General features: G+C 42.8%; 1 protein-coding gene across 1 annotated transcript in view; it reads left to right on the forward strand.

Annotated features, from left to right (window-relative positions):
- The window catches only part of AS3MT (arsenite methyltransferase), a 42,587-nt gene extending 24,547 nt beyond the window's left edge, over nt 1–18,040 (forward strand). Inside the window, exons 10-11 of the mRNA XM_010333124.2 lie at nt 5,958–6,092; nt 12,897–18,040. Of these exons, the coding sequence (XP_010331426.1) occupies nt 5,958–6,092; nt 12,897–13,004 (243 nt within the window). The 3' untranslated portion in view covers nt 13,005–18,040. The remainder of the gene's footprint in view (nt 1–5,957; nt 6,093–12,896) is intronic.
- The last annotated feature ends 8,274 nt before the right edge of the window (nt 18,041–26,314 follow it).

Here is a 26,314-nt window from a genome sequence, read left to right on the forward strand (position 1 = left end):
CACTGGGTCTTATTTCTTATTAAACTGTATTTTTGTACTAATTAATCAACCTCTCTTCATCCTCCCTCCTCTGCCTGGCCTCTGGTAACCACCAGTCTACTCTCTATGATCATGAGATCCACTTTTTTAGCTCCCACATATCAGTGAGAACAGGCAATATTCTCATCTTTTTGTGCTTGGCTTACTTCTCTTAACATAATGACCTGCATTTCCATGAACGTTGCTGCAAGTGACAGGATTTCCTTCTTTTTCATGTCTGAGTAGTGTTCATGTATATATACACTGCATTTGCTTTATCCATCCGTTTGAGTCTTCTCTTTTTTTTCTTAGTCTAGCTAAAGATTTGTCTATTTTGTCTTTTCAAAAACTAACTTTTCCTTTTGTTGATTTTCTGTATTTTTTGTCTCAGTTTCATTTATTTCTGTTGTGATGTTTATTATTCTTTCCTTCTATTAATTTTGAGTTTGATTTTTTTCATGTTTTTATAGTTCCCTCATGGGCATCACTAGGTTGTTTATTTAAAGTGCATCTGTCTTCCCTCCCTGCCTTTCCTTCTTCTTTTTTCTTTCTCAGGGTCTCACTCTGTCACCTGGACTGGAGTACAGTGGTACCATCATGGGTTATAGCAGCTTTGACCTCCTGGGCTCAGGCAATCCTGCTACCTCAGCCTCCTAAGTAGCTGGGAATACGGGCTACGATGCCTGGCTAAGTTTTGTATTTTCTGTAGAGATGGGCTTTCACCGTGTTGCCCAGGCTGGTCTTGAACTTCTGGGGTCAAGCAATCCACCTGCCTTGGCCTCCCCACGTGCTGGAATTCCAGGCATGGGCCACCACACTTGGCCTTATTTGCAGTCTTTCTACTTTTTTGATGTAGGCATTTATTGCTATAAACTTTCCTCTTAGTACTGCTTCTGCTGTATCCCATAAATTTTTGCATGTTGTATTTCCATTTTCATTTGTTTCAAGAAATTTAAAATTTTTCTCTTATTCATGGACCCATTGGTTATTTGGGAGCATGTTGTTTAATTTCCATGTGTTTGTGAATTAGCCAACGTTCTTGTTATTGATTTTCAGTTTTATCCCATTGTGGTAAGAAAGATACTTGTTATGATTTCTACTTTTTAAAATGTGTTAAGACTTGTTTTGTGGCCTAAGATATAGTCTATGCTGGAGAATGTTCCATGTGCTATTGAGCAGAATGTTTATTCTGCAGCTGTTGGATAAAATGTTCTGTAAATGTCAGCTAGGCCTATTTGATCTAGTATGTTTGATCTAGTTTAATGTTTCTTTATTATTTTCTGTATGAATGCTCCATCTTACTGAGAGTAGTAGGTATGGTGTTAAAAGACCCCTACAATTATTGCATTACAGTATATCTATTCTAGATCTATTAAGGTTTGCTTTATATATTTTGGAGCTCCAGTGTTGGGTGCATAGATACTTATATCCTCTTGCTGAATTGACCCCTTTATCATTATAGAGTGACCTTCTTTGTCTCTTTTGACAGCCTTGATTCAGCATCTATTTTATCTTATATAAGTATAGCTACTTCTGTTCTTTTCTGGTTTCCAATTGCATGGAATGTCTTTTTTCCACCCCTTAACTTTCAGTATTATTTATTTATTTATTTATTTTTTTGAGACGGAGTTTCGCTCTTGTTACCCAGGCTGGAGTGCAATGGCACGATCTTGGCTCACCACTACCTCCGCCTCCTGGGTTCAGGCAATTCTCCTGCCTCAGCCTCCTGAGTAGCTGGGATTACAGGCATGCACCACCATGCCCAGCTGGTATTTTTTTTGTATTTTTAGTAGAGACGGGGTTTCACCATGTTGACCAGGATGGTCTCGATCTCTTGACCTCGTGATCCACCCGCCTCGGCCTCCCAAAGTGCTGGGATTACAGGCTTGAGCCACAAAGCCCGGCCCACTTTCAGTATTTTTATAAGTAAAGTAGGTTTCTTGTAGGCAGCATATAATTGGGTCCCATTTTTTTTTTTTTTTATCCATTCCAGCCACTCTATTCCTTTTTTTTCTTGGTAGTGGGGCATTTTACAAGTTTTATTCAAGAACTCATACAAAATATTCTGGATAAATAAATTTTAATCCTCACCTTCCTCCTCTTCTTCATCCAGCCTAATTTGGAAGTAACATCACTCATAACTCTTTTTGCTGTTAGCAACTACACACAACCAATCCATAGATTATTCTTCAAATATTTTTTGGTGAGATATATCAGATACCTTTTGGAAAAAGGAACCTCAGAAGTCACAGTGCTCTTGCTCTTGCTCTTGCTCCTTTCAAGGGTTATAATCCTCCACCAAGATTCCCAGCTTTTCCATTCACTTTGATCCTCTCTTGCAAAAACTGCTCAAAATTGGCAGTACTTATGATTCCATCCTTTAGAAGGTAGGCATAATCAAGAATGAACTTCAGAACCTGCTTCTTCGTTTGCCCTCTTTGCTACAAGCTTTTCACAGCACTCTATGCCTCCTTTTTTTTTTTTTTTTTTTTTTTTTTTTTTGAGACAGAGTCTCACTCTGTCACCAGACACCAGGCTGGAGTGCAGTGGGGTGATCTCAGTTCACTGCAGCCTCCGCCTCCCGGGTTCAAGCAATACTCCTGCCTCAGCCTCCCAAGTAGCTGGAACTACAGGCGTGCACCACCATCCCCAGCTAATATTTTGTATTTTTTAGTAGAGATGGAGTTTCACCATGTTGGCCTGGATGTTCTCAACCTCTTGACCTTGTGATCTGCCCACCTCAGCTTCCCAAAGTGCTGGGATTACAGGCATGAGCCATGCCCAGCCTACTCTATGTCTCTTAATTGGAGAATTGAGTTCATTGACATTCAGTGTTATTATTGATACATAAAGACTTTACTTTTTTTAAATTGATGCATAATCAATGTACATATTTTACGGGGTTCATGATAATTTAATACATTCATATAATTTGTAAAGATCAAAGTAGTGTAATTGGGATACCTATCACCTTAAATGTTTGTCTTTTCTTTATGTTAGAAACATTAAAATTATCCTCTTATAGCTATTTTGAAATATACAATATATTATTGTAAACTATAGTAACTTTACTGATATATCAAACACTAGGTCTTATTTCTTTCATCAGACCCTATATTTGTAAGCATTAATCAACTTCTCTTTATCTCCCTCAACCTGTACCCTTTCTGGCCTTTGGTAACCACCAATGTACTCTATATCTTAATGAGATCCACTTTTTTAGCTTCCACGTATCAGTGAGAACATGTGGTATTTGTCTTTCTGTGTTTGCCTTATTTCTCTTAACATAATGACCTGCAGTTCCATGCAGTTGCTGCAAATGACAGGGTTTCCTTCTTTTTTAAAGTTTGGTTAGTACTCCATTGTGTATATATGCCACATTTTATTTTTATTTTACTTTAAGTTCTGGAGTACATGTGCAAATCTTGCAGGATTGTTACCTAGGCATGCACATGTCATGGTGATTTGCTGCCTCCATCCCCCCATCACCCACATTAGGTATTTCTCCTAATGTTATCCCCACAACCTCCCCACCTACTGCTATCCCTCCCCTAGCCCCCCACCCCGCAACAGACCCCAGTGTGTGATGTTCCCCTCCCTGTGTCAATGTGTTCTCATTGTTCAACACCCACTTGAGTAAGAACATGCAGTGTTTGGTTTTCTGTTCTTGTGTCAGTTTGCTGAGAATGATGGTTTCCAGATTCATCCATGTTCCTGCAAAGGACATGAACTCATCCTTTTTTATGGGTGCATAGTATTCCATGGTGTATATATGCCACATTTTCTTTATCCAGTCTATCCTTGATGGGCATTTGGGTTGGTTCCAAGTCTTTGTTATTGTAAACACTGCCACAATGAACATATGTGTACATGTGTCTTTATAATAGAACGATTTATAATCCTTTGGGTATATACCCAGTAATGAGATTGCTGGGACAAATGGAATTTCTATTTCTAGATCCTTGAGGAATCGCCACACTGTCTTCCACAATGGTTGAACTAATTTACACTCCCACCAACAGTGTAAAAGTGTTATTTTCTCCACATCCTCCCAGCATCTGTTGTCTCCAGATTTTTTAATAATCACCATTCTAACTGGTGTGAGATGGTATCTCAATGTGGTTTTGATTTGCATTTCTCTAATGACCGGTGATGATGAGCAGTTTTTCATATGTTTGTTGGCCACATAATGTCTTCTTTTGAAAAGTGTTTGTTCATATCCTTCACCCACTTTTTGATGGGGTTGTCTTTTTCTTGTATATTTATTTTAGTTATTTGTAGATTCTGGATATTAGTCCTTTATCAGATGAGTAGATTACAAAAATTTTTTCCCATTCCATTGGTTTGCCGGTTCACTCTAATGACTGTTTCTTTTCCTGTACAGAAGCTCTTAAGTTTAATTAGATCCCATATGTCTATTTTGGCTTTTGTTGCCATTGCTTTTGGTGATTTAGTCATGAAGTCCTTGCCTATGCCTATGTCCTGTGTGGTTCTGCCTAGGTTTTCTTCTAGGGTTTTTATGGTGTTAGGTCTTATGTTGAAATCTTTAATCCATCTGGAGTTAATTTTTCTATAACATGTCAGGAAGGGGTCCAGTTTCTGCTTTCTGCACATGGCTAGCCAGTTTTCCCAACACCATTTATTAAACAGGGAATCCTTTCCCTGTTGCTTGTATTTGTCAGGTTTGTCAAAGATCAGATGGTTGTAGGTATGTGGCATTACTTCTAAGGCCTCTGTTCTGTTCCATTGGTCTATATCTCTGTTTTGGTACCAGCACTATGCTGTTTTGATTACTGTAGCCTTCTAGTATAGTTTGAAGTCAGGTAGCGTGATGCCTCCAGCTTTGTTCTTTTTGCTTAGGATTGTCTTGGTTATGTGGGCTCTCTTTGGGTTCCATATGAAGTTTAAGGTGGTTTTTTTCCAGTTCTGTGAAGAAGGTCAATGGTAGCTTGATGGGGATAGCATTGAATCTATAAATTACTTCAGGCAGTATGGCCATTTTCACGATATTGATTCTTCCTAACCATGAGCATGGAATGTTTTTCCATCTATGTCCTCTCTTATTTCCTTGAGCAGTGGTTTGTAGTTCTCCTTGAAGAGATCCTTCACGTCCTTTGTTAATTGTATTCCTAGGTATTTTATTCTCTTTGTAGCAATTGTGAATGGGAGTTTGCTCATGATTTGGCTCTGTTTGTTACTGGTGTATAGGAATGCTTCTGATTTTTGCACATTGATTTTGTATCCTGAGACTATATGCCACATTTTCTTCATCCATTCATCCATTGATAGAAGCCTGGGTTGATTCATATCTTGGTTATTGTGATTAATGCTGCAGTCAACATGGTGAGTACAGATATTTCCTTGACGCACTGATTTCATTTTCTTTAGATATATACCCAGTAGTGGGATTTCTGGGTCATATGGTAGTTCTATTTTTAATCTTTTGAGGAATCTCCATACTGTTTTCCATAATGGTGTACTAATTTAAATTCCTATCAACAGTGTATAAAAACTACTACTACTGGTGAGGATGTAGAGAAAAGGGTACTTCTGGGCATTTTTCTTCTATTGAGACTAAAGTTGCAACTCAGCATATGGGGTTTTTTTTCTTTCTTTTTTTTTTTGAGACGGAGTTGTTTCACTCTTGTTATCCAGGCTGGAGTGCAATGGCGCGATCTCGGCTCACCGCAACCTCCGTCTCCTGGGTTCAAGCAATTCTCCTGCCTCAGCCTCCCAAGCAGCTGGGACTACAGGCGTGCACCACCATACCCAGCTAATTTTTGCATTTTTTAGTAGAGATGGGGTTTCACCATGTTGACCAGGATGGTCTTGATCTCCTGACCTCGTAATCCACCCGTCTCAGCCTCCCAAAGTGCTGGGATTATAGGCATGAGCCACCGTGCCCGGCCTGCATATGTTTTTTTTATACTACCCTTTAGGAAGGTGAAATTGTTGAAGTGGATGAAGAAACGGCAGCTATCTTGAAGAATTCACGATTTGCTCAAGATTTTCTGATCAGACCAATTGGAGAGAAGTTGTCAACATCTGGAGGCTGTTCTGCTTTAGAGTTAAAGGTTTGTTTGACTTTCACTACCTCAGACAACGATTTTATTTTATTTTATTTGTTTTTGAGACAGAGTCTCTCTCTGTCACCCACGCTGGAGTGCAGTGGTGTGATCTCGGCTCACTGCAACCTCCGCCTCCTGGGTTCAAGCAAGTCTCCCTGCCTCAGCCTCCTAAGTAGCTGGGATTACAGGTGTGGACAACCACCCCAGCTAATTTTTGTGCTTTTTAGTAGAGACAGGGTTTTGCCATGTTGGCCAAGCTGGCCTTGAACTCCTGACCTCAGGTAATCTGCCCGCCTCAGTCTCTCAAAGTGCCAGGATTACAGGCGTGAGCCACCATGCCTGGCCAGTATGCATGCTATCTTGAGGCACACTTCTCTTACTGGTCAAATGTTCTTAGAAGATTATATACCAGTTAGTGGCTCATGCCTGTAATCCCAGCACTTTGGGAGGCCGAGGCAGGTGGATCACAAGGTCAGGCATTCCAGACCAGCCTGCCCAACATGGTGAAACCCTGTCCAAAAAAAAAGAGGCAAAATGGTGGCATTTAACTGGTATATAATCTTTTTTTTTTTTTTTGAGACAGAGTGTCACTCTGTCACCCAGGCTGGAGTGCAGTGGCATGATCTCAGCTCACTACAACGTCCACCTCCCGAGTTCAAGTGATTCTCCTGCCTCAGTCTCCTAAGTAGCTGGGATACAGGCGCCTGCCACCACACCTGGCTAATTTTTTGTACTTTTGTTAGAGACGGGGTTTCACTATGTTGGCCAGGCTGGTCTTGAACGCCTGACCTCATGATCCACCTGCCTTGGCCTCCTAAAGTGCTGATTACAGGTGTGAGGCACCCCCCCCTCAACTCCTGAGATCTTATCAGGAAGCTGCTGATCACCAGTTTCAGGTGTTTCTGTTTACTGAGAGACTTCCTTTCCCTGGTGCTGGCGGAGACCAACTGTGATTTTAGAGAGACAGTTAACCACCACCTGATCATCACCTAATGGTCACCTGATATTCCTGGTGGGATCTGCTGGGGGAGCCTTTTCCTGCCCTGCTCACGCCTGACTAGTTATTATACCTACTTTAACAAGTTCTCCAAAATTCAGGAAACTTTTGTGAATATTCTGATTTTATGGTAACATAGTTATTTGCATATTTTAGTAAGAGTCTTTTCTTTTGAAACAGGATAATTGGAGACACTGGTTATTTTGCCAAGGCTTTGACTGGAATAACATTTTTAGATAAAGTTCTAGCAAAGCCAACTTGAAAAGAGCCTACATGGCCAATCAAATTTTTGCTGGACTTTATGTGAATGATCAAGCAAAGTATAATCTGTCTTTAGTATGAAAGCAGGGGCTGGGCGCAGTAGTTCACATCCATAATCCCAGTACTTTGGGAGGCTGAGACAGGTGGGTTGCTCGAGCTCAGAAGTTTAAGACCAGCCTGGGCAACATAGTGAAACACTGTCTCCACCAAAAATACAAAAAAATTACCTGGGCATGGTGGCGCATGCCAGTAGTCCCAGCTACTCAGGAGGCTGAGATGGGAGGATTGCTTGAGCCCAGGGAGGTGGAGGGCAGTGAGCCAAGATTTCATCACTGCACTCCAGCCTGGGCAATGGAGTGAGACTCAAAAAAAAAAAAAAAAAAAAAAAAGAAGGCTAGAGAAAGAAATGTTTTCAAAGGAAAAATATAACACCTGTTGCTAGATTTCCAGCCTAGACTTTTGTTTTTTGAGTGCATATTGAATCATTAATTATTTCTTGGCTACAACAACCCTCTAAAGATAAACCAGGTTATAATTTTTCTTCATGTTTTTAGTTTGTGCCCTAATGGAATAGGTTTCTTTTTCTGTTCTGACACACGAATACTCTTTTGACTGTCATATTATTAATGTTATTTATATCTCTTAGTTTTACTTCCAAAAAACCAGAATTATGGTATTCCAAGGCTAGAGAATTCCTCATTTGGAATACCACTGGTCCTGATCTGCTTTTCACTGCAAATTCCCTGATGCTAAAATTATATAAGCACCCTTCTCTAGGGCCCAGGGACCTATTACAGAAGAGGTAGGTGTTTGAGATTATAATGGCCAGTTTTGAGAGAATTAATTCAGACCTTCCAAATCAAAAATGGGTACACTGATGCCTAAGCAGCTGGCAAAATAAGGGACTCTGCCTCCTGGGTTATTACATATGTGGCACCTTTTCATCCATCCAAACCATAAAGAATTTCCTGCTCCCTGAAGACTTAAAAGAAAATTATTACTGAGAGGATATAAAGGTACCTCATGTTAAAGTCTTCTAGGTATAGTACTCCAAATTATGAGATTTATGGAAATAGACATATATTTCAAAAAAATTTTTTAGAATAAATTACGGAAAGACCACAAAAAACATTGTAGCACAACAGAAGTCTCTAAATTCCTTAGCTTAAAAGGTTTTAACAATGCTTATGTTTTGTATAGCTAATTGCTGTAAGTCTGTAACTAAAACCAAGATTACAGTATCTCAGTGCATAGAAGTTAAAGATAAGTCAATTTTTTAACCTCCTCTTTGGCTTTTTGTTTGTTGGCTTTTTTTTTTTTTTTTTTTTTTTTTTGAGACAAAGTCTCACTCTGTCACCCAGGGTGGACTGCAATGGCATGGTCTTGGCTCACTACAACCTCTGCCTCCTGGATTCAAGCGATTCTCCTGCCTCAGCCTCCCAAGTAGCTGGGACTACAGGCGCGTGCCACCATACCCAGTTAATTTTTGTATTTTTAGTAGAGATGGGGTTTCACTGTGTTAGTCAGGCTGGTCTTGAACTCCTGCCCTCAGGTGATCTGCCTGCCTCAGCCTCCTAAAGTGCTGGGATTACAGGTGTGAGCCACAGCGCCTGGCTACTCTGGCTATTTTTTTTTTTTTTTTTTTTTTTTGAAAAAAGGAGTTAAATGAGTTTGCCTTTACAGAAGCCATTTTCTTTCAGCATAGCTGTCCTTGTTCTCCCTCCCAGGGTGCGTGGAGTGCACGTACGGGAGGTTCTTGACCTCAGATATAAACTGTAAAATTCCACATATTTGACCTGGTTTATCCCAACGTAAGATCTCCTTTCTGATTTTAATTTATTTCAGCCTGCAGATGTGCCAATGTCTTTGGGTCAGTTTCAAGTTTTTGAAATGGGAATAAAGAACACTGAAGCAAGATTTTAATAAATGAAACAGCTGTGTGACCTAGGAATATAACCTTGTGCTCTTAAGGGAGGATATTCTTATCTTTCTTTCTTTCTTTTTTTTTTTTTAAACGGAAGACCTTTATGATAAACACTGGAGTACAGAGAGTACACGTAGGTGGCAGGAAGGGTATTATATATACTTAACGTTTGAGACCTCTTCTGCTTTTTCTTTTCTTCATCTTCTTTTTAATCGTGATAAGCAAAGTGTATTTTGCTATTAAAATAATAACACTGTTAAAACACTGCAGCATCTGGCTGGGTGCAGTGGCTCATGCCTGTAATCCCAGCACTTTGGGAGACAGAGGCAGGTGGATCACTTGAGTTCAGGAGTTCAAGAGCAGCCTGTCGAACATGGTGAAACCCCCCTCTACTGAAAATACAAAAAATTAGCCAGGTGTGGTGGCAGGTGCCTGTAATTCCAGGTTTTCGGGAGGCTGAGGCAGGAGAATCGCTTGAACCTGGAGGCGGAGGTTGCAGTGATCCAAGATCATGCCACTGCCCTCCAGCCTGGGCAACAAAGGGAGACTCCCTCTCAAAAACAAAAAAACAACAAAACACTGCAGCATCTGAAATGATGCAGACAGGATTAGGGCTATGGACTGTCTTGTTTAATAGTAATGGCAGTAATAGCATTAACAACCATAGCAATAATACAGAGGAATTAACTTTTATTGAATAGTTTTTGTTTGTTTGTTTTTTGAAATGGAGTCTTGCTCTGTTGCCCAGGCTGGAGTGCAGTGGCGCAATCTCGGCTCACTGCAACCTCCACCTCCCAGGTTTAAGCGATTCTCCTGCATCAGCCTCCCGAGTAGCTGGGACTACAGCTGTGTGCCACCACACCCAGCTAATTTTTTGTATCTTTTAGTAGAGACGGGGTTTCACCATGTTAGCCAGAATGCTCTCAAACTCCAGACCTCGTGATCCGCACACCTCAGCCTCCCAAAGTGCTGGGATTACAGGTGTGAGCCACTGCGCCCGGCCCATAATATTGAATAGTTAATATGTTTAAGGCACCGTATCATTTAGTCCTCCCAATAACCCTTATTACCTTCATTTGACAGATGGAGAGACTCAGGCTCTGAAAGATTCATTTACAAATCCAAAGTTATACAGCTAGAAAGTAGGGAATTTGAACCCACATCTGATTCTGGAGCGGACACTCTAAACCAGTGTGCTGCTCTGTCTCTCCATAGTTAAACTTTTCATAGACTCATAGGATGTTGGTGCAGGAAAGGACTGCTTATCTGGGTACCCCACCTTTCATTTCCTTAAAGTCTTGAGATCTTTTTGAACTAGAAGAATGTGTTTGGAAGTGATATTGATATCATCGCTTCCTATTGGTAGATAACATTGAGTGGGAAGAAGAAGGGTATGGAAAATCATTTTTCTGGGTGAAAAAGAGGAGGGGCAAACTCTTTCTTTTTCTTTTTTCTTTTTTGAGACAGAGTCCCACTCTGTCACCAGGCTGGAGTACAGTGGTTTGATCTTGGCTCACTGCAACCTCTGCCTCCTGGGTTTAAACGATTCTCCTGCTTCAGCCTCCTGAGTAGCTGGGACTACAGGTGTGTGCCACCACGCCCAGCTAATTTTTGTATTTTTAGTAGAGACGGGGTTTCACCATGTTGGCCAGGATGGTCTCCATCTCTTGACCTTGTGATCCACCCCCCTCAGCCTCCCAAGGTGCTGGGATTACAGGCGTGATTTATTTATTTATTTAGACAGAGTTTTACTTCATTGTTCAGGCTGGAGTGCAATGATGCAATCTTCACTCACTGCTTCCTTCACCTCCTGGGATCAAGCGATTCTCTTGTCTCAGCCTCCCAAGTAGCTGGGATCAGAGATGTGTGCCACCACGTCCAGTTAATTTTTGTATTTTTGCTAGAGATGGGGTTTCACCATGTTGGCCAGGCTGGTCTTGAACTCCTGACCTCAAGTGATCCACTTCCCTTGGCCTCCCAGAGTGCCGGGATTATAAGCATAAGCCACTATGGGAGGCCAGGGTGAACCCTTTCAAGCAGTAGTTCCAGTATACTGGGAGGTGGAAATGCAATTGATATGAAGGCTAAGCTGTAGCAACCAGCAGAGCTGGCCTTTGTCCAGGCTTGGCGATCCCCTGCCAGATGCTCATCTCACCAGATGCAGGCAGACCTTTTTGTTTTAGAAAGGTAAGCACTGAGGGACAGAGAGACCAAGGCCACCAGGAAGTCAGTCACTTCAGCAAAGGGAACGGTCCAATAGTCTGTCAGTTTCATGAATGTAGTCTGTGCCTGCCTTGTACACCCCTCGATTTGCAGTGACCAGCAATAAGTAGTAGGACTGTAAACTTATGTTTAATGAATTCATTACCAATATTTAAAGTAGCACGTTCATGCTTTTTTTTTTTGAGATAGAGTTTGTTCTGTCTCCTAGGCTGGAGTGCAGTGGTGTGATCCCAGCTCACTGCAACCTCCACCTCCTAGGTTCAAGCAATTCTCCTGCCTCAGCCTCCCAAGTAGCTGAGACTAAACATACTAAATTAGCCACCATGCCTGGCTAATTTTTTGTATTTTTAGTAGAGATGAGGTTTTGCCATATTGCCCAGGCTGGTTTCAAACTCCTGGCCTCATGTGATCCACCTGTCTCCGCCTCCCCAAATGCCAGGATTATAGGTGTGAGTCACTGTGCCTGCCCCTAGGCTCTTGATTTTCTCTCTTTGTGCCTGGCTTTTCTCTGGCCCCACTGGTTCTATTGTTAGAGGTACCTCATTTGGAGATGAAAGGAGGGAAAAGAAATACAGCAGTGTTACCTTCTAAAAACTCCATGTTTTCTCCTCTGAGATCTGTGTGGCCATTGTTGGCAATTTCATCTGAGCATCAGCAATTGACAAATGACAGCCCTACATCTGGGACTCACTTTCCTGTTTGGTATAAATGTTTCTGGAGATCAGAATAAAGGAAGAGAGTAAGTTTTAGCATTTCAGTATCTCTGTTCCAAAGAGGTTTAAAAGGCATATGCAAATGATAATCCCATAAAACAAAATCAACTGAGCAAAAATCAATGCTTGGCCCAATAGGGACCATCTTTAAAAAGCTTTTTTTTTTTTTTTTTTTTTGAGATGGAGTTTTCGCTCTTGTTACCCAAGCTGGAGTGCAATGACGCGATCTCGGCTCACTGCAACCTCCGCGTCCTGGGTTCAGGCAATTCTCCTGCCTCAGCCTCCTGAGTAGCTGGGATTACAGGCACGTGCCACCATGCCCAGCTAATGTTTTGTATTTTTAGTAGAGATGGGGTTTCACCATGTTGACCAGGACGGTCTCGATATCTTGACCTCGTGATCTACCCGCCTCGGCCTCCCAAAGTGCTGGGATTACAGGCTTGAGCCACCACGCCCGGCCTTTAAAAAGCATTAAGTGAATTTTACCTTGAAAGTTGTAATCATTTCATTAGGAGCTTCAGGAAGTAAGTGGCTTTAAGGCAGAATGACTGATGTTACTCTCAGGACCCCATGGATTGTAACATTTTATCTCTGTTCTATGTAAATCAACCTAAATCAAACAGAAATATTAGTGTTTGGGTACATCAAAACACCTTTAACTTGTGCTTTCATTTTGGTTTGCCTTTTGACAGGTTGTAATCACAGATCCATTTAAGCTTGCAGAAGAGTCTGACAGTGTGAAGTCCAGATGTGTTCCCGATGCTGCTGGAGGCTGCTGTGGCACAAAGAAAAGCTGCTAAATCTACAGCCAACCAGGGGACCACAGTAGTGATTTGCATGTTTTTTAACCTGCTTTTCCCCATGGCAGAGACCATAAGAAACAACTAATGGGCTGGGCGCAGTGGCTCATGCCTATAATCCCAGCACTTTGAGAGGCCGAGGCAGGCAGATCACCTGAGGTCAGGAGTTTGAGACCAGCCTGGCCAACATGGTGAAATCCCATCTCTACTAAAAGTACAAAAAAATTAGCTTGGCATGGTGGTGTACATCTGTAGTCCCAACGACTTGGGAGGCTGAGGCAGGAGAATCGCTTGAACCCAGGAAGTTGAGGCTGCAGTGAGTCAACATTATATCATTGTACTCCAACCTGGTTGACAGAGCAGAACTGTCTCAAAAGAAAAGACAAAAGAAAAGACAACAACAGATGGTAGAGAGCCACCATATTCCAAATCAATGGAAAAAAAACCGAATTATTATTTTTAGCAGGTATTGATTAAAGGTTCACAGCAAATCATATGAAGACTAGTTAAGCAGATTTTTTTTCTATTTCCTAATTCAAAGTTCTGGTGCCACATAGTGGTCAAAAACGGAACAGAGAAGCTGTCTTAAGGCTTGTTCACGAAGCAGGAAAGGCATCAGAAGAGTAACAGTTGGCAGAGGGTCTCAGGAAAAGAATCTTCCTTTCGATCTTTTGCATGGCACCTTTTGAACTTTTCACTATGTTTACTTATTAAACAAAGCTCCTACTGCAATCATACTATTCATGCCAAAAGATTGCCAAATCATGTTTGGTAGGAGAAACGTTGAGGTAGTTTTCAAACAAATGCTTTTTTTTTTATTTTTATTTTTTATTTTTTATTTCTTATATATAGAGTCTCGCTCTGTCGCCCAGGCTGGAGTTCAGTGGCACGATCTCGGCTCACTGCAACCTCTGCCTCCCAGGTTCAAGCAATTCTCCTGCCTCAGCCTCCCGAGTAGCTGGGACTATAGGCACGTGCCACCACGCTGGGCTAATTTTTTGTATTTTAGTAGAGATGGGGTTTTACTGTGTTCGCCAGGATGGTCTCAACCTCATGATCCGCCTGCTCCAGCCTCCCAAAGTGCTGGGATTACAGGCGTGAGCCACCGAACCTAAACAAATGCTATTTTCTTCCTTTTTTTGTAATTGAATTAAGAAAACAAATGTATCATAGACATCTTTGAACCCAGTGTCTCAAGAAAACAAATGAATCATAAATATCTTTGAATCACAAATATCTCACCCTAATGACTGATGACATAGTGATTATCTATTGTAAATTATCCCAAATGGATCAGGAATAGAGTTTGTTTTTTAAAAAGACAGCTAAGAGATGTAAAAATGACCAGGTATGGTGGTCTCAGGTGGTCCCAGACCTGTAGTCCCAGCTAATAGAGAGGCTGAGGTAAGAGATCGCTTGAGCTCAGGAGTTCCAGGCTACAGTGAGCTATGATCACACCACTGCACTCCAGCTGGGTGACAGAGCAAGACCCTGTCTCTAAAAAATAATAAATAAATATTCTGGGTATGATAGCTTATGCCTATAATCCCAGCACTTTGGGAGGCCAAGGTGAGTGGATCACTTAAGGTCAGGAGTTCGAGACAAGCCTGGCCAAGATGGTGAGACCCCATCTCTACTAAAAATTCAAAATGTAGCTGGGCGTCATGGCATGTGTATGTAATCCCAGCTACTTGGGAGGCCGAGATACAAGAATTGCTTGAACCTGGGAGGCGGAGGTTGCAGTGAGCCAAGATTGTACCACTGCACTCCAGGCTGGGCAACAGAGTGAGACTCTGTCACAGAAAGAGGGAGGGAGGGAGGGGAAAGAAAGAAAGAAAGAGAAGGAAGGAGAAAGGAAGGAAGGAAAGAGTAAAAATGGTAGGTTTTCTTTTCTTTATAAGGTGTCCTGGTTAAACTTTTAGCAAAGTGATAGATTCAGTTTTTCCATAGTTAAATAATAATATTAAGAACATTAAAGAAAGGTTCAAGGATGGTAAATAACTTGAATTCCATCTATACCTGAAGACTTTATTGGAGGATACAGAAAGTTATAAGCCATGGTCCTTATCATCAGGAGCTGAATAATTTAGTTTTTAAGTAACAAGCTTCAGGGTGGACGTGGTGGCTCACGCCTATAATCCCAGCACTTTGGGAGGCCAAGGCAGGTAGATTACTCAGGAGTTCAAGACCAGTCTGACCAATATGGTGAAAACTCATCTCTACTAAAAATACAAAAATTATCCAGGTGTGGTGATGGGCACCTTTGATCCCAGCTACTTGGGAGGCTGAGGCACAAGAATTGCTTGAACCTGGGGGGTGGAGGTTGCAGTGACCAGAGATCGCGCCACTGTACTCCAGGCTGGGCGATGGAAGGAGACTCCATCTCAAAAAAAGAATAAAAAAAGGATAAATAAATAGCCTTTAGCCAATCAAGGGTTTTGATAAGATATCAACCAGTTGCCTTGGACTCAGTACAAAAAGAACCAGGGGCATGGCATTGACCATGGGATTTTGGACTAGGAGTTTAAGAATTTTAAGTCATGTAAAACATTGGAATGGATTCCATAGGATAGACTTCTGTTTTAAGAAAGTCGTTTAAGCCGGGCGCGGTGGCTCAAGCCTGTAATCCCAGCCTTTGAGGCGGGTGGATCACGAGGTCAAGAGATCGAGACCATCCTGGTCAACATGGTGAAACCCCGTCTCTATTAAAAATACAAAAAAAAAACTAGCTGGGCGTGGTGGCGCGTGCCTGTAATCCCAGCTACTCAGGAGGCTGAGGCAGGAGAATTGCCTGAACCCAGGAGGCGGAGGTTGCGGTGAGCCGAGATCGTGCCATTGCACTCCAGCCTGGGTAACAAGAGCGAAACTCCGTCTCAAAAAAAAAAAAAAAAAAAAAAGAAAGTCGTTTAAAATGGAGAAATTCTTAGATTTCTGAGTAGGTTCAGCTATAGAGCCTAACTTACTATTATAGACAGAGGAAAGAACTAGGTAGTTATTTTTTAAGCCCTATTCACCTCCATGACCTTGATTTTAAACATGCTTGCTTGGTTCTAGAGTTCTGTATCTACCTAGTCGTGACCTACTTTAATGTGAAAATGGTACATTACAGCATTACATGGTACATTACATTACATGTACATTAAATGGTACAGTTACAATGGTACAGCTGGGATAAGCATACTTTGCTCTTCATAAGCACAAGATGGCCCTGCTCGAGGGGAATTGATTGAAAGGTGTTCCGCTGGCTGGGTGTGGTGGCTTATCCTATAATCCTAGCACTTTGGGAGGCCGAGGCAAGTGGATCACTTGAGGCAAGGAGTTCAAGACCAGCCTGGCCAACATGGCAGAACCCTGTCTCTACCAAAAATACAAAAATTAGCCAGGCATGGTGGCCAAGGCCTATAAGCTCAGCTACTTGGGTGGCTGAGGCACAAGAATCGCTTGAACCCAGGAAGTGGAGTGAGCCAAGATCACAACACTACACTCCAATCTGGGTAGCAGAGCAAGACTGTCTCAGAAAAAACAAGCGGCAGTGGGTGGGTGGTGGTGGGGATGTTTATTTGGTTTATTAGGCTCTTCTGCATTTAGGAGAGGGTATTAACTTTTTACTTGTCATTCTGAACTCTCAGTTCCCCAAAAATATGTGAGTAATGAGATTGGGATGGGCAACTTAGCAAGACCCTATCTCTAAAAAACAAAATATTTATTTATTTTTTAAAGACAGAGTCTTGCTCTGTCACCCAGCCTGGAGTACAGTGGCATGATCTCAGCTCACTGCAACCTCCACCTCCCAGATTCAAGTGATTCTCCTGCCTCAGCCTCCTGAGTAGCTGAGATTACAGGCACGCACCACCATACCCGGGTAATTTTTATATTTTTAGTGGAGATGGGGCTTCACCATGTTGGCCAGGGTGGTCTCAAACTCCTGACCTCATGATCCACCTACCTTGGCCTCCCAAAGTTCTGGATTACAGGTGTGAGTCACTGTGCCCAGCCTAAAAAATAAAAATTAGAAAAAAAAAAACAAAAAGAATTATGGAAGCCTGCAGAAGATTTTCAGCTTACCAACTCAGGGAGGCCCAGCAAGAGCCTCAATAGGCCCCCCACCTCCACATCCAGCCATGCATAGCTTAAAAATAGGGCTTAAAAAATAACTTTGTGTCAGGGCCGGGCGCGGTGGCTCAAGCCTGTAATCCCAGCACTTTGGGAGGCCGAGGCAGGTGGATCACGAGGTCGAGAGATCGAGACCATCCTGGTCAACATGGTGAAACCCTGTCTCTACTAAAAATACAAAAAATTAGCTGGGCATGGTGGCTCGTGCCTGTAATCCCAGCTACTCAGGAGGCTGAGGCAGGAGAATTGCCTGAACCCAGGAGGCAGAGGTTGCGGTGAGCCGAGATCGTGCCATTGCACTCCAGCCTGGGTAACAAGAGCGAAACTCTGTCTCAAAAAAAAAAAAAATAATAAATAAATAAATAAATAACTTTGTGTCAGGACAGCCCCAGAGCCTGCTCCTCCTATTGATTCCCAGCCTTTACTTGGATGGCTCCAAGGAAGCAGCTGAGGTAGTCACTCATTCTGCCATGTTAACATGGAAATTATATTAAATAAGTCTGGCAAGGCATGGGAACCCATCTATTCTTTGTTTCATTCATTCACTAAACAGTTATTACCTCCTGTGTACCAGGCACCGTCCTAGGCACTGGTTGCTGAAATGGAATATGGTGAATCCCATGGGCCAAGGGGGCAGACACTGCTGAGTGTGTTCTCTCAACTTTGTTGGTGCCTGTCCTGACTTTTGTGATTTGCCAAATTTCTTCAACCAGGCACCACAATTTGGGTCCAAACAAAGGCTCTTTTGTAGGCCCTGCCCCAACAGTCAGTAGAGGGAGATCGAACTAGGTTAAACATGAACTCTTTTTGAGGTTACAGTGAGCTATGATCATGCTACTACACTCCAGCCTGGGTGACAGAGCAAGACCTTGTCTCTCAAAAAAAAAAAAAAAAAAAAAAAAAAAAAAAAAAAAAAATTATTTTGCAAATAGGAAGCTGGAATTATACAATCCTAACAATAACCTACGAGGAGCTTTACTGCTTCATTCTAGTTCAATTGCTGACCTTGCAATTCCTGAAAGCATAACTCCCACTGAGGTTAATGGGCGTGTTAGGTGAATGTAAGTTTTGGACTTAATTTCCTCCTGCTGCGTGAACCTTGCTTGTCTCGGACACGGAACCGTAACATGTAGCAGGTTCCATGTAGCAGGGCCATGCTGCAGTGCAGTGCTCCAGGTGAGGGGAAGATCAGGTTAGAACCAAAATGCTCTGCCCTAATACTACTTCATTGCTTCATATAGTAACACAATGCCTCATAATCCATTGTCCAGAAGCCAGAGAAAGTAAAAATGTAGACTGGCCAGTCAATGACGTTCTAGACACACTGTAGGCCAGACTTGGGTCTGGTAACTTTTCTTTTTTTTTTTTTTAGAAATGGGGTCTTGCTAGCTTGTCCAGGCTGTACTTGAACTTCTGGGTTCAAGTGATCTTCCCACCTCAGCCTCCCAGGTAGTTGGGGCTGCAGGCGCATGCCAGTGAGTTTATTGCTAACTTTTAAACTAGGCCGAAAGCCACTAACCTTTTTCTCATTGGGGGAGTGAAACTGATGCAGGACATGGCAAGCAGGTATTCCTTCAGATCTGGCTTTTGCTGAACTAGTTATTTGGCCATAGGAATGTCATTTCTCCACTTTGGGATTCACTTTTCCCATCTGTCAAATGAAGGCATTGAACTTGGAAGACTCTCAAGTTCCCTTCCAGATGTAGAAACAGATTTATGGGTCCAGATTCTATAGAGGTCACAGTGTATTTTACAATCAGTTGCCTACATTTATAAATCAGAAAGTTCTGTATAAAATGTGAATTTGGGCTGGGCATGGTGGCTCATGCCTGTAATCCCAGCACTTTCGGAGGCCAAGGTGGGCAGATCACCTGAGGTCAGGAGTTCGAAACCAGCCTGGCCAACAGGGTGAAATCCCGTCTCTACTAAAAATACAAAAATTAGCCAGGTGTGGTGGTGCATACCTGTAGTCCCAGCTACTTTGGAGGCTGAGGCAGGAGAATCACTTGAACCTGGGAGGCATAGGTTGCAGTGAACTGAGATCGTCACTGCATTCCAGCCTGGGTGACGGAGCAAGACGCCATCTCAAAAAAAAAAAAAAAAGTGTGTGTATATATATACATATGTATACATACATATATATATATATATAGAGAGAGAGAGAGAGAGAGAGAGAGAGATGGAATGGAGTCTTGGAGTTATATTTATATATATATTAACTATATATATATTTAAATATATATATATAAATATATATGTATCTATTTAATATATATTTGGAGCTTCTTGAAAAATTGAAAATGCTGCCAACAGCAGCCCTACACATCTGCATAGTTGTGATGGCCATAGCTGAGTAATGGGTTCCTCTTCAGACACGGCGTGCCCCTTTAGACAGTTTGCCACCATCCCCACTTCAAGTCAACTTCACTTAACCCCTGTAGGTCTTTGAGTTTATGGTCCTTTTCAAGGGATTAGCATTAGTACAGTTTCACTAATGTTACAAGTGAGGTTTTTTTCCATCATAGCTCAGATGATGGAAGTCAGTGGCCTAATCTGTGACACTAACATATATTTAATTCATTACAAGGAGTAGCCAAGAGGGGCACATGGAGCTTTGCAGGGATGCTCACAGGAGGACACCAGAGACTGCCAGAGCTGCTTATGGTAATGTGACCTACAACTCAGAGCCTAATTGTGTCAGGTGAAGTGGCCTGGACAGTTTACTCTCTGTTCTCAGAGTTAACAAGCTCCCATCACATAACTTTCTTTGTGAATATTAAATGAGCCTACTCTGGAAAGCAAATGTCAGGTTGCCAGGGAGGAAAGGTTTGCACAGCAAGCGCAGAATGATTTGTGTGGCTTTTGGCTTTGTAGTTAATCTTTTATTAACTGTCCTTATTTTCTTTTTAAAATTAACCTTATTATTCCTTTCAACTGCATCTAACTAAGGAAGTGCTGCAAAGAGGTATTTTTATTTTTGCTTTTAAATAATGTAGCAGGAGCCCAGGAAGCCAGTGCAACCCTTTAAAGATAGTGACTTTGCATGGTTAGGAGGAGGATTCACTGCTTTGTATGGGATAAAAACCAGCCAAATAGCCCACATTGTTTCTTTATTAAACTCCTTTATGCCTCCCTCACAATGCTGATTTTTCTAATTTTACAGAAACCTGAGGCTGAGTATATTCAAATGGTTTAAATAATGGGATCGCTTTTTTTTTTTGAGATGGAGTTTCGCTCTTGTTACCCAGGCTGGAGTGCAATGGCACGATCTCGGCTCACCGCAACCTCCGCCTCCTGGGTTCAGGCAGTTCTCCTGCCTCAGCCTCCTGAGTAGCTGGGATTACAGGCACGCGCCACCATGCCCAGCTAATTTTTTGTATTTTTAGTAGAGACGGGGTTTCACCATGTTGACCAGGACAGTCTCGATCTCTTGACCTCGTGATCCACCCACCTCGGCCTCCCAAAGTGCTGGGATTACAGGCTTGAGCCACTGCACCCAGCCTTTTTTTTTTTTTTTTTTTTCGAGACAGGGTCTTGCTCTGTCACCAAGGCTGGAGTGCAGTGGTGTGATCTGGGCTCACTGCCACCTCTGCCTCTTGGGCACAAGTGATCCTACCACTTCAGCCTTTAGAATAGCAAGGATTACAGGTATGGACCACCATCACAACTGATTTTTGTATTTTTTGTAGAGATGTGGTCTTCCTATGTTGTCCAGGCTGGTCTTGAACTCCTGGGCTCAAGCGATCCAGCTGCCTCGGCCTCCCAAAGTGCAGGAATTACAGGCATGAGCCACCATACCTGCTGGGATCACATTCTAATAAATGTTAGAACAAAGGCCAGAATTTGTCCTATACCATTGTATTAATGATTTGCCCTTGCTTCCCTTTAGAGAATGCCTAAATTAAAAAATATAGCAACTAAAAAGGAAAATGATTACTATAAAAGTAAGGATAGTGGCCAGGAGCAGTGGCTCACACCTATAAACCCAGCACTTTGGGAGACTGAGGCAGGCAGATCACTTGAGGTTAGGAGTTCGAGACCAGCCTGGCCAACATCGGGAAACCCTATCTCTACTTAAAATACAAAAATTGGCCAGGCGCTGTGGCTCACGCCTATAATCCCAGCACTTTGGGAGGCCGAGGCAGGTGGATCACGAGGTCAAGAGATCAAGACCATCCTGGTCAACATGGTGAAACCCCATCTCTACTAAAAATACAAAAATTAGCTGGTCATGGTGGCACATGCCTGTAGTCCCAAGCTACTCGGGAGGCTAAGACAGGAGAATTGTTTGAACCCAGGAGGCGGAGGTTGCGGTGAACCGAGATTGCACCATTGCACTCCAGCCTGGGTAACAAGAGCAAAACTCCGTCTCAAAAAAAAAAAAAAAAAAAAAAAAAATTAGCTGGGCATGGTGGTGCACCTATAATTCCAGCTACTCAGGAGATTGAGGTGGGAGAATTGCTTGAACCTGGGAGGCAGAGGTTGCAGTGAGCTATCTCACCACTGCCCTCCAGCCTGGGCAACAGAGCAAGAATCTGTCTCAAAAACAAAAAATTTTAAAAAAGTAAGGATAGTGGATACATCTGGAGTAGAGGGAGATGGGTGTAGTCTAGTGGTCTAGAAGGGAAATATAGGGGTTTTCTTGACTAGCGGGTGGTCACCTTTGCCATTATAATTATCAAGCGAACATAGTCTTTGCTTGGGGCTGTCCCAGTTTAAGCCTTAAACCAGGTTAAAAAATTTTTTTTTTGATACGGAGTCTTGCTCTGTCACTGAGGCTGGAGTACAGTGGCGTGATCTTAGCTCACTGCAACCTCTGCCTCCTGGATTCCAGCGATTCTCCTGCCTCTGCCTCACGGGATTACAGGTACCTGCCACCATGCCCAGCTAATTTTTAAATTTTTAGTAGAGACAGGGTTTCGCCACGTTTTCTTAAAAAAAAAAAAAACCATTATCGGGAAGTCTGACCTATGATCAGGAGTCCAGTCCCAACTGGGAAACCATGCATTTGCTCTAAGAGTCAAGATTACTACAGAGTCCACAGCAGCAGTATTGCCAAAGCAGGTGCGGACTTCCTGAACAGAGGCTGTGATGCCCCACCTCTGTTTTCTTCTGGCTCCTGTGACATGAGATCATTATCTTGCTTCTTTGTCCTATATATGGCTGGAGAAGTGGCGTATCTCTTGGTTCTAATTGTGAAGGTCAATCCAAGATACTATATGAGAAAGTGTGTTGTAAACAGTTTAGGTTTTTTCTACTTTGAGTGGCAGGAGTTCCCTAAATTCCTCAATGGGCAGGACCTCAGCATCATTGCAGTGGTACCTGTCAGGTTCATCTTCCTGTAATACAGTCTTTTTACTTAAAATTTTCTGTAACTCCTGGATATCTACAGAATGAAATCTAAACTCCTAAACTTGGCATTGGCATTCAACACACCACACACTGACACCCAACTAACTTTTCACATTATCCCTGCTGTTCCTCTTCATTGGCTATTGAACCACATTCGACCACGTGGTGTTCCAAAAATGCTGTTCCCTTTCCAACCTCACCTCATACTTTTCTCCCCAGTAGAATACCTTCTTCTTCTTTCTTATCTATTTTTTTTTGAGATGAAGTCTTGCTCTGTTGCCCAGGCTGGAGTGCAGTGGCACGATCTTGGCTCACTGCAACCTGCTACCTCCTGGGATCAAGCGATTCTGCTGCCTCAGCCTCCTGAGTAGCTGGGATTACAGGCACCTGCCACTATGCCTGGTTAATTTTTGTATTTTTAGTAGAGATGGGGTTTCACCATGTTGGCCAGGCTGGTCTTGAACTCCTGACCTTGAGTGATCCACCCCCTTAGCCTCTAAAGGTGCTGGGATTGCAGGCGTGACCCACTGTGCCTAGTTTTTTTCTTATTTTTCAATCCCTTTGGTGGGGATGGAATATCTGTGTCCCCCCAAAATTCCTAAGTTGAAGCTCACAACATGACTATATTTGAAGATGGAACCTCTAAGGAAGTACTTAAGGTTAAAGTAGGTCATCAGGGTGGGGCCCTGATCCAGTCACCTAGTGTCCTTACAAGAAGAGACACCAGAGGGCTGGCTCTCTCTCGGTTCACACACAAGAAAGTCCATGTGAGGACAAAGTGGCTGTCTTCAAGCCAGGAATAGGCTTCCCTGGAAACTCACCCTGCTGGACCTTGATCTGGAACTTTTAGCCTCCAGGAACAGTGAAAAAATAAATTTCCATTGTATAAACTAACCCGCCTGTTATGGTTTTTAAATTTTAATTTAATTTTTTATTTTTTAGAGACAGAATCTTGCTCTGTCACCCAGGCTGGAGTGCAGTGGCACAATCTCAACTTACTGCAACCTCCACCTCCTGGTTCTAGCAATTCTCCTGCTTCAGCCTCCCAAGTAGCTGGGACTACAGGCACAAGCCACCATGCCCAGCTAATTCTTTGTATTTTAGTAGAGAGGGTTTTCAAAGTGTTGCACAGGCTGGTCTTGAACTCCTGAGCTCAGGCAATCCACCTGCCTTGGCCTCCCAAAATGTTGGGATTATAGGTGTGAGCCACTGTGCCCAGCCCTGTTATGGTTACTACTATCAACTTGATTGAAGGATGCAAAGTATTGTTCTTGGGTGTGTCTGTGAGGGTGTTGCCAAAGGAGATTAACATTTGAGTCAATGGGCTGGGGAAGGCAGACCCACCCTTAATGTGGCAGGCACAATCTAATCAGTTGCCAGGGAATATAAAGCAGGCAGAAAAATGTAAAAAGATGAGACTGGCCTAGCCTCCAGCCTACATCTTTCTCCCGTGCTGGATGCTTCCTACTCTCCAACACTGGACTCCAAGTTCTTCAGTTTGGAGACTCAGACTGGCTCTCCTTGCTCCTCAATTTTGCAGACAGCCTATTGTGGGACCATGTGATCACGTAAGTTAATATATATAAAGTTCTGTCCCTCTAGGGAACCCTGACTGATACACTGTCTATGGTATTTTATTATGGCAACCTGAGCACACTAAGACACACTTAAGAATAGCTCTGACACTGCATATATCTAAAACTTCTATTCCTCAAAGTTCCTAAATTCTTTCACTTTATTTGTACTTCTTTTTAAGACATTTGATGTTCAATCTTGTATTACGTAGTTATTTATGCAAACATTTGCTAACTTCCCTGCTAGTAAGTTTTCGGGGTAAATTGTAGCTCTGTAATGCCTAGTACCTGGTTTGGAAGTTATTAAATATACAATATATTAGTTGATAAATTATTTATTTAAGATGGAGTCTCACTCTTTTGCCCAGGCTGGAGTGCAGTGGTGCAATCTCAGCTCACTGCAACCTCCACCCTCTAGGTTCAAGCAATTTTACTGCCTCAGCCTCCTGAGTAGCTGGGATCACAAGTGCCTGCCATGGCACCCAGCTAATTTTTGTATTTTTAGTAGAGATGAGGTTTCACCATCTTGGCCAGGCTGGTCTTGAACTCCTAACCTCATGATCCACCCACCTCGGCCTCCCAAAGTGTCAGGATTACAGGTGTGAGCCACTGCGCCCAGTCTAGTTGATAAATTTATAAATAAAAGAGGGGAAAAATAAGTGAGGTGAGAAAACAAAACTTTTAAAAATTTAAAGAGGACACAGAGAATCGGGGCCATGTATTAACAAATGGAAACAAATAAGTTAAATCTTCAGTTTACTCATATTTAAAATAAATAGGTTCCCGCCAGCGGAGGTGTTAAAAAATAAATAGATATCTCAGAGGAACTAGAACTAGGAGCAGTTTTGTTTTTCCCGCTGACACGTTGTTTTGTCTTTGCATGTAGGGATTTGACTTACTGGAGTAGAATTTTAGCCCAGCTTCAGAGGATGTGGAGAAAAGACCATGGGAATGAACTCAGCTGGTATGGGAAAGCTGATATTTTATGACTGCAGTCCTAAATGAAAGCGCTGGGGTCAGAGCCATGCAAGTCTGAGTCTTTTTTTTTTTTTTTTTTTTTTTTTTTTTTGAGACGGAGTTTCGCTCTTGTTACCCAGGCTGCAGTGCAATGGCGCGATTTCGGCTCACCGCAACCTCCGCCTCCTGGGTTCAGGCAATTCTCCTGCCTCAGCCTCCTGAGTAGCTGGGATTACAGGCACATGCCACCATGCCCAGCTAATTTTTTGTATTTTTAGTAGAGACAGGGTTTCCCCATGTTGACCAGGATGGTCTCGATCTCTTGACCTTGAGATCCACCCGCCTCGGCCTCCCAAAGTGCTGGGATTACAGGCTTGAGCCACTGCGTCGGCGCAAGTCTTAGTCTTAAGGGAGGGCTCAGAATTGGACATTCAGGACCTTTTGTTTTCCTGGCATCTTATTCCTAGTTACCATCCTCCTGTTAGAGTCTTCTTTATTTCCCACCTGTTTCTCATTCCCCAAATGTAGTTTTAAATTAGTTTTTAAAATAGATAATATTCACATGGGTCAACATTTTAAAACTATGGAGGTGAACATTTCCCTAAAGCATGCCCTGGGTTGAGTGTTTTAGTTACAGTGATAAGGACAACCAAGCTCAAAGCCTTGCCTACACCTCTGTCCTTAGCTGAGCTGGAAGCTGAAAGAACAGGCATAAAGAACATTCTAGAAGATTCTAGAAAATCCCACAGTGTCAGGGGTTGGCAGGCAGAGAGCTGGGGCTGGTCTTGAACTTCTGGGCTCAAGTGATCCTCCTGCCTCCCAAAGTAGTGGGATTACAGGCATGAGCCACCATGCCCGGCCAAGAGCTCGTGTTTTGGTGTGATTAAAATGTTGTTGGAGCCTGGTGCATTAGCTTGTGCCTATAGCCTCAGCTACTCGGAAAGCTGAGGAAGGAATATTACTTGAATTTGGGCCCAGGAGTTTGAGGCTGCAGGGAGCTATGATTGCACCACTGCACTCCAGCCTGGGCAGCAGAGTGAGACCCTGTTCCCAAAAAAGAAAAAAGAAGGCCGCACATGGTGGCTCACGCCTGTGGTCCCAGCACTTTGGGAGGCCAAGGCGGGCGGATCACGAGGTCAGGAGATCAAGACCATCTGGCCAGCATGGTGAAACCCCCTCTCTACTAAAAATACAAAAAATTAGCTGGGCATGGTGGCGTGCGCCTATAGTCCCAGCTACTTGGGAGGCTGAGGCAGGAGAATCGCTTGAACCTGGGTGGTGGAGGTTGCAGTGAGCCAAGATCGCGCCACTGCA

Source organism: Saimiri boliviensis, chromosome 12 (assembly GCF_048565385.1).
Source record: "Saimiri boliviensis isolate mSaiBol1 chromosome 12, mSaiBol1.pri, whole genome shotgun sequence".
Classification (NCBI taxonomy): domain Eukaryota; kingdom Metazoa; phylum Chordata; class Mammalia; order Primates; family Cebidae; genus Saimiri; species Saimiri boliviensis.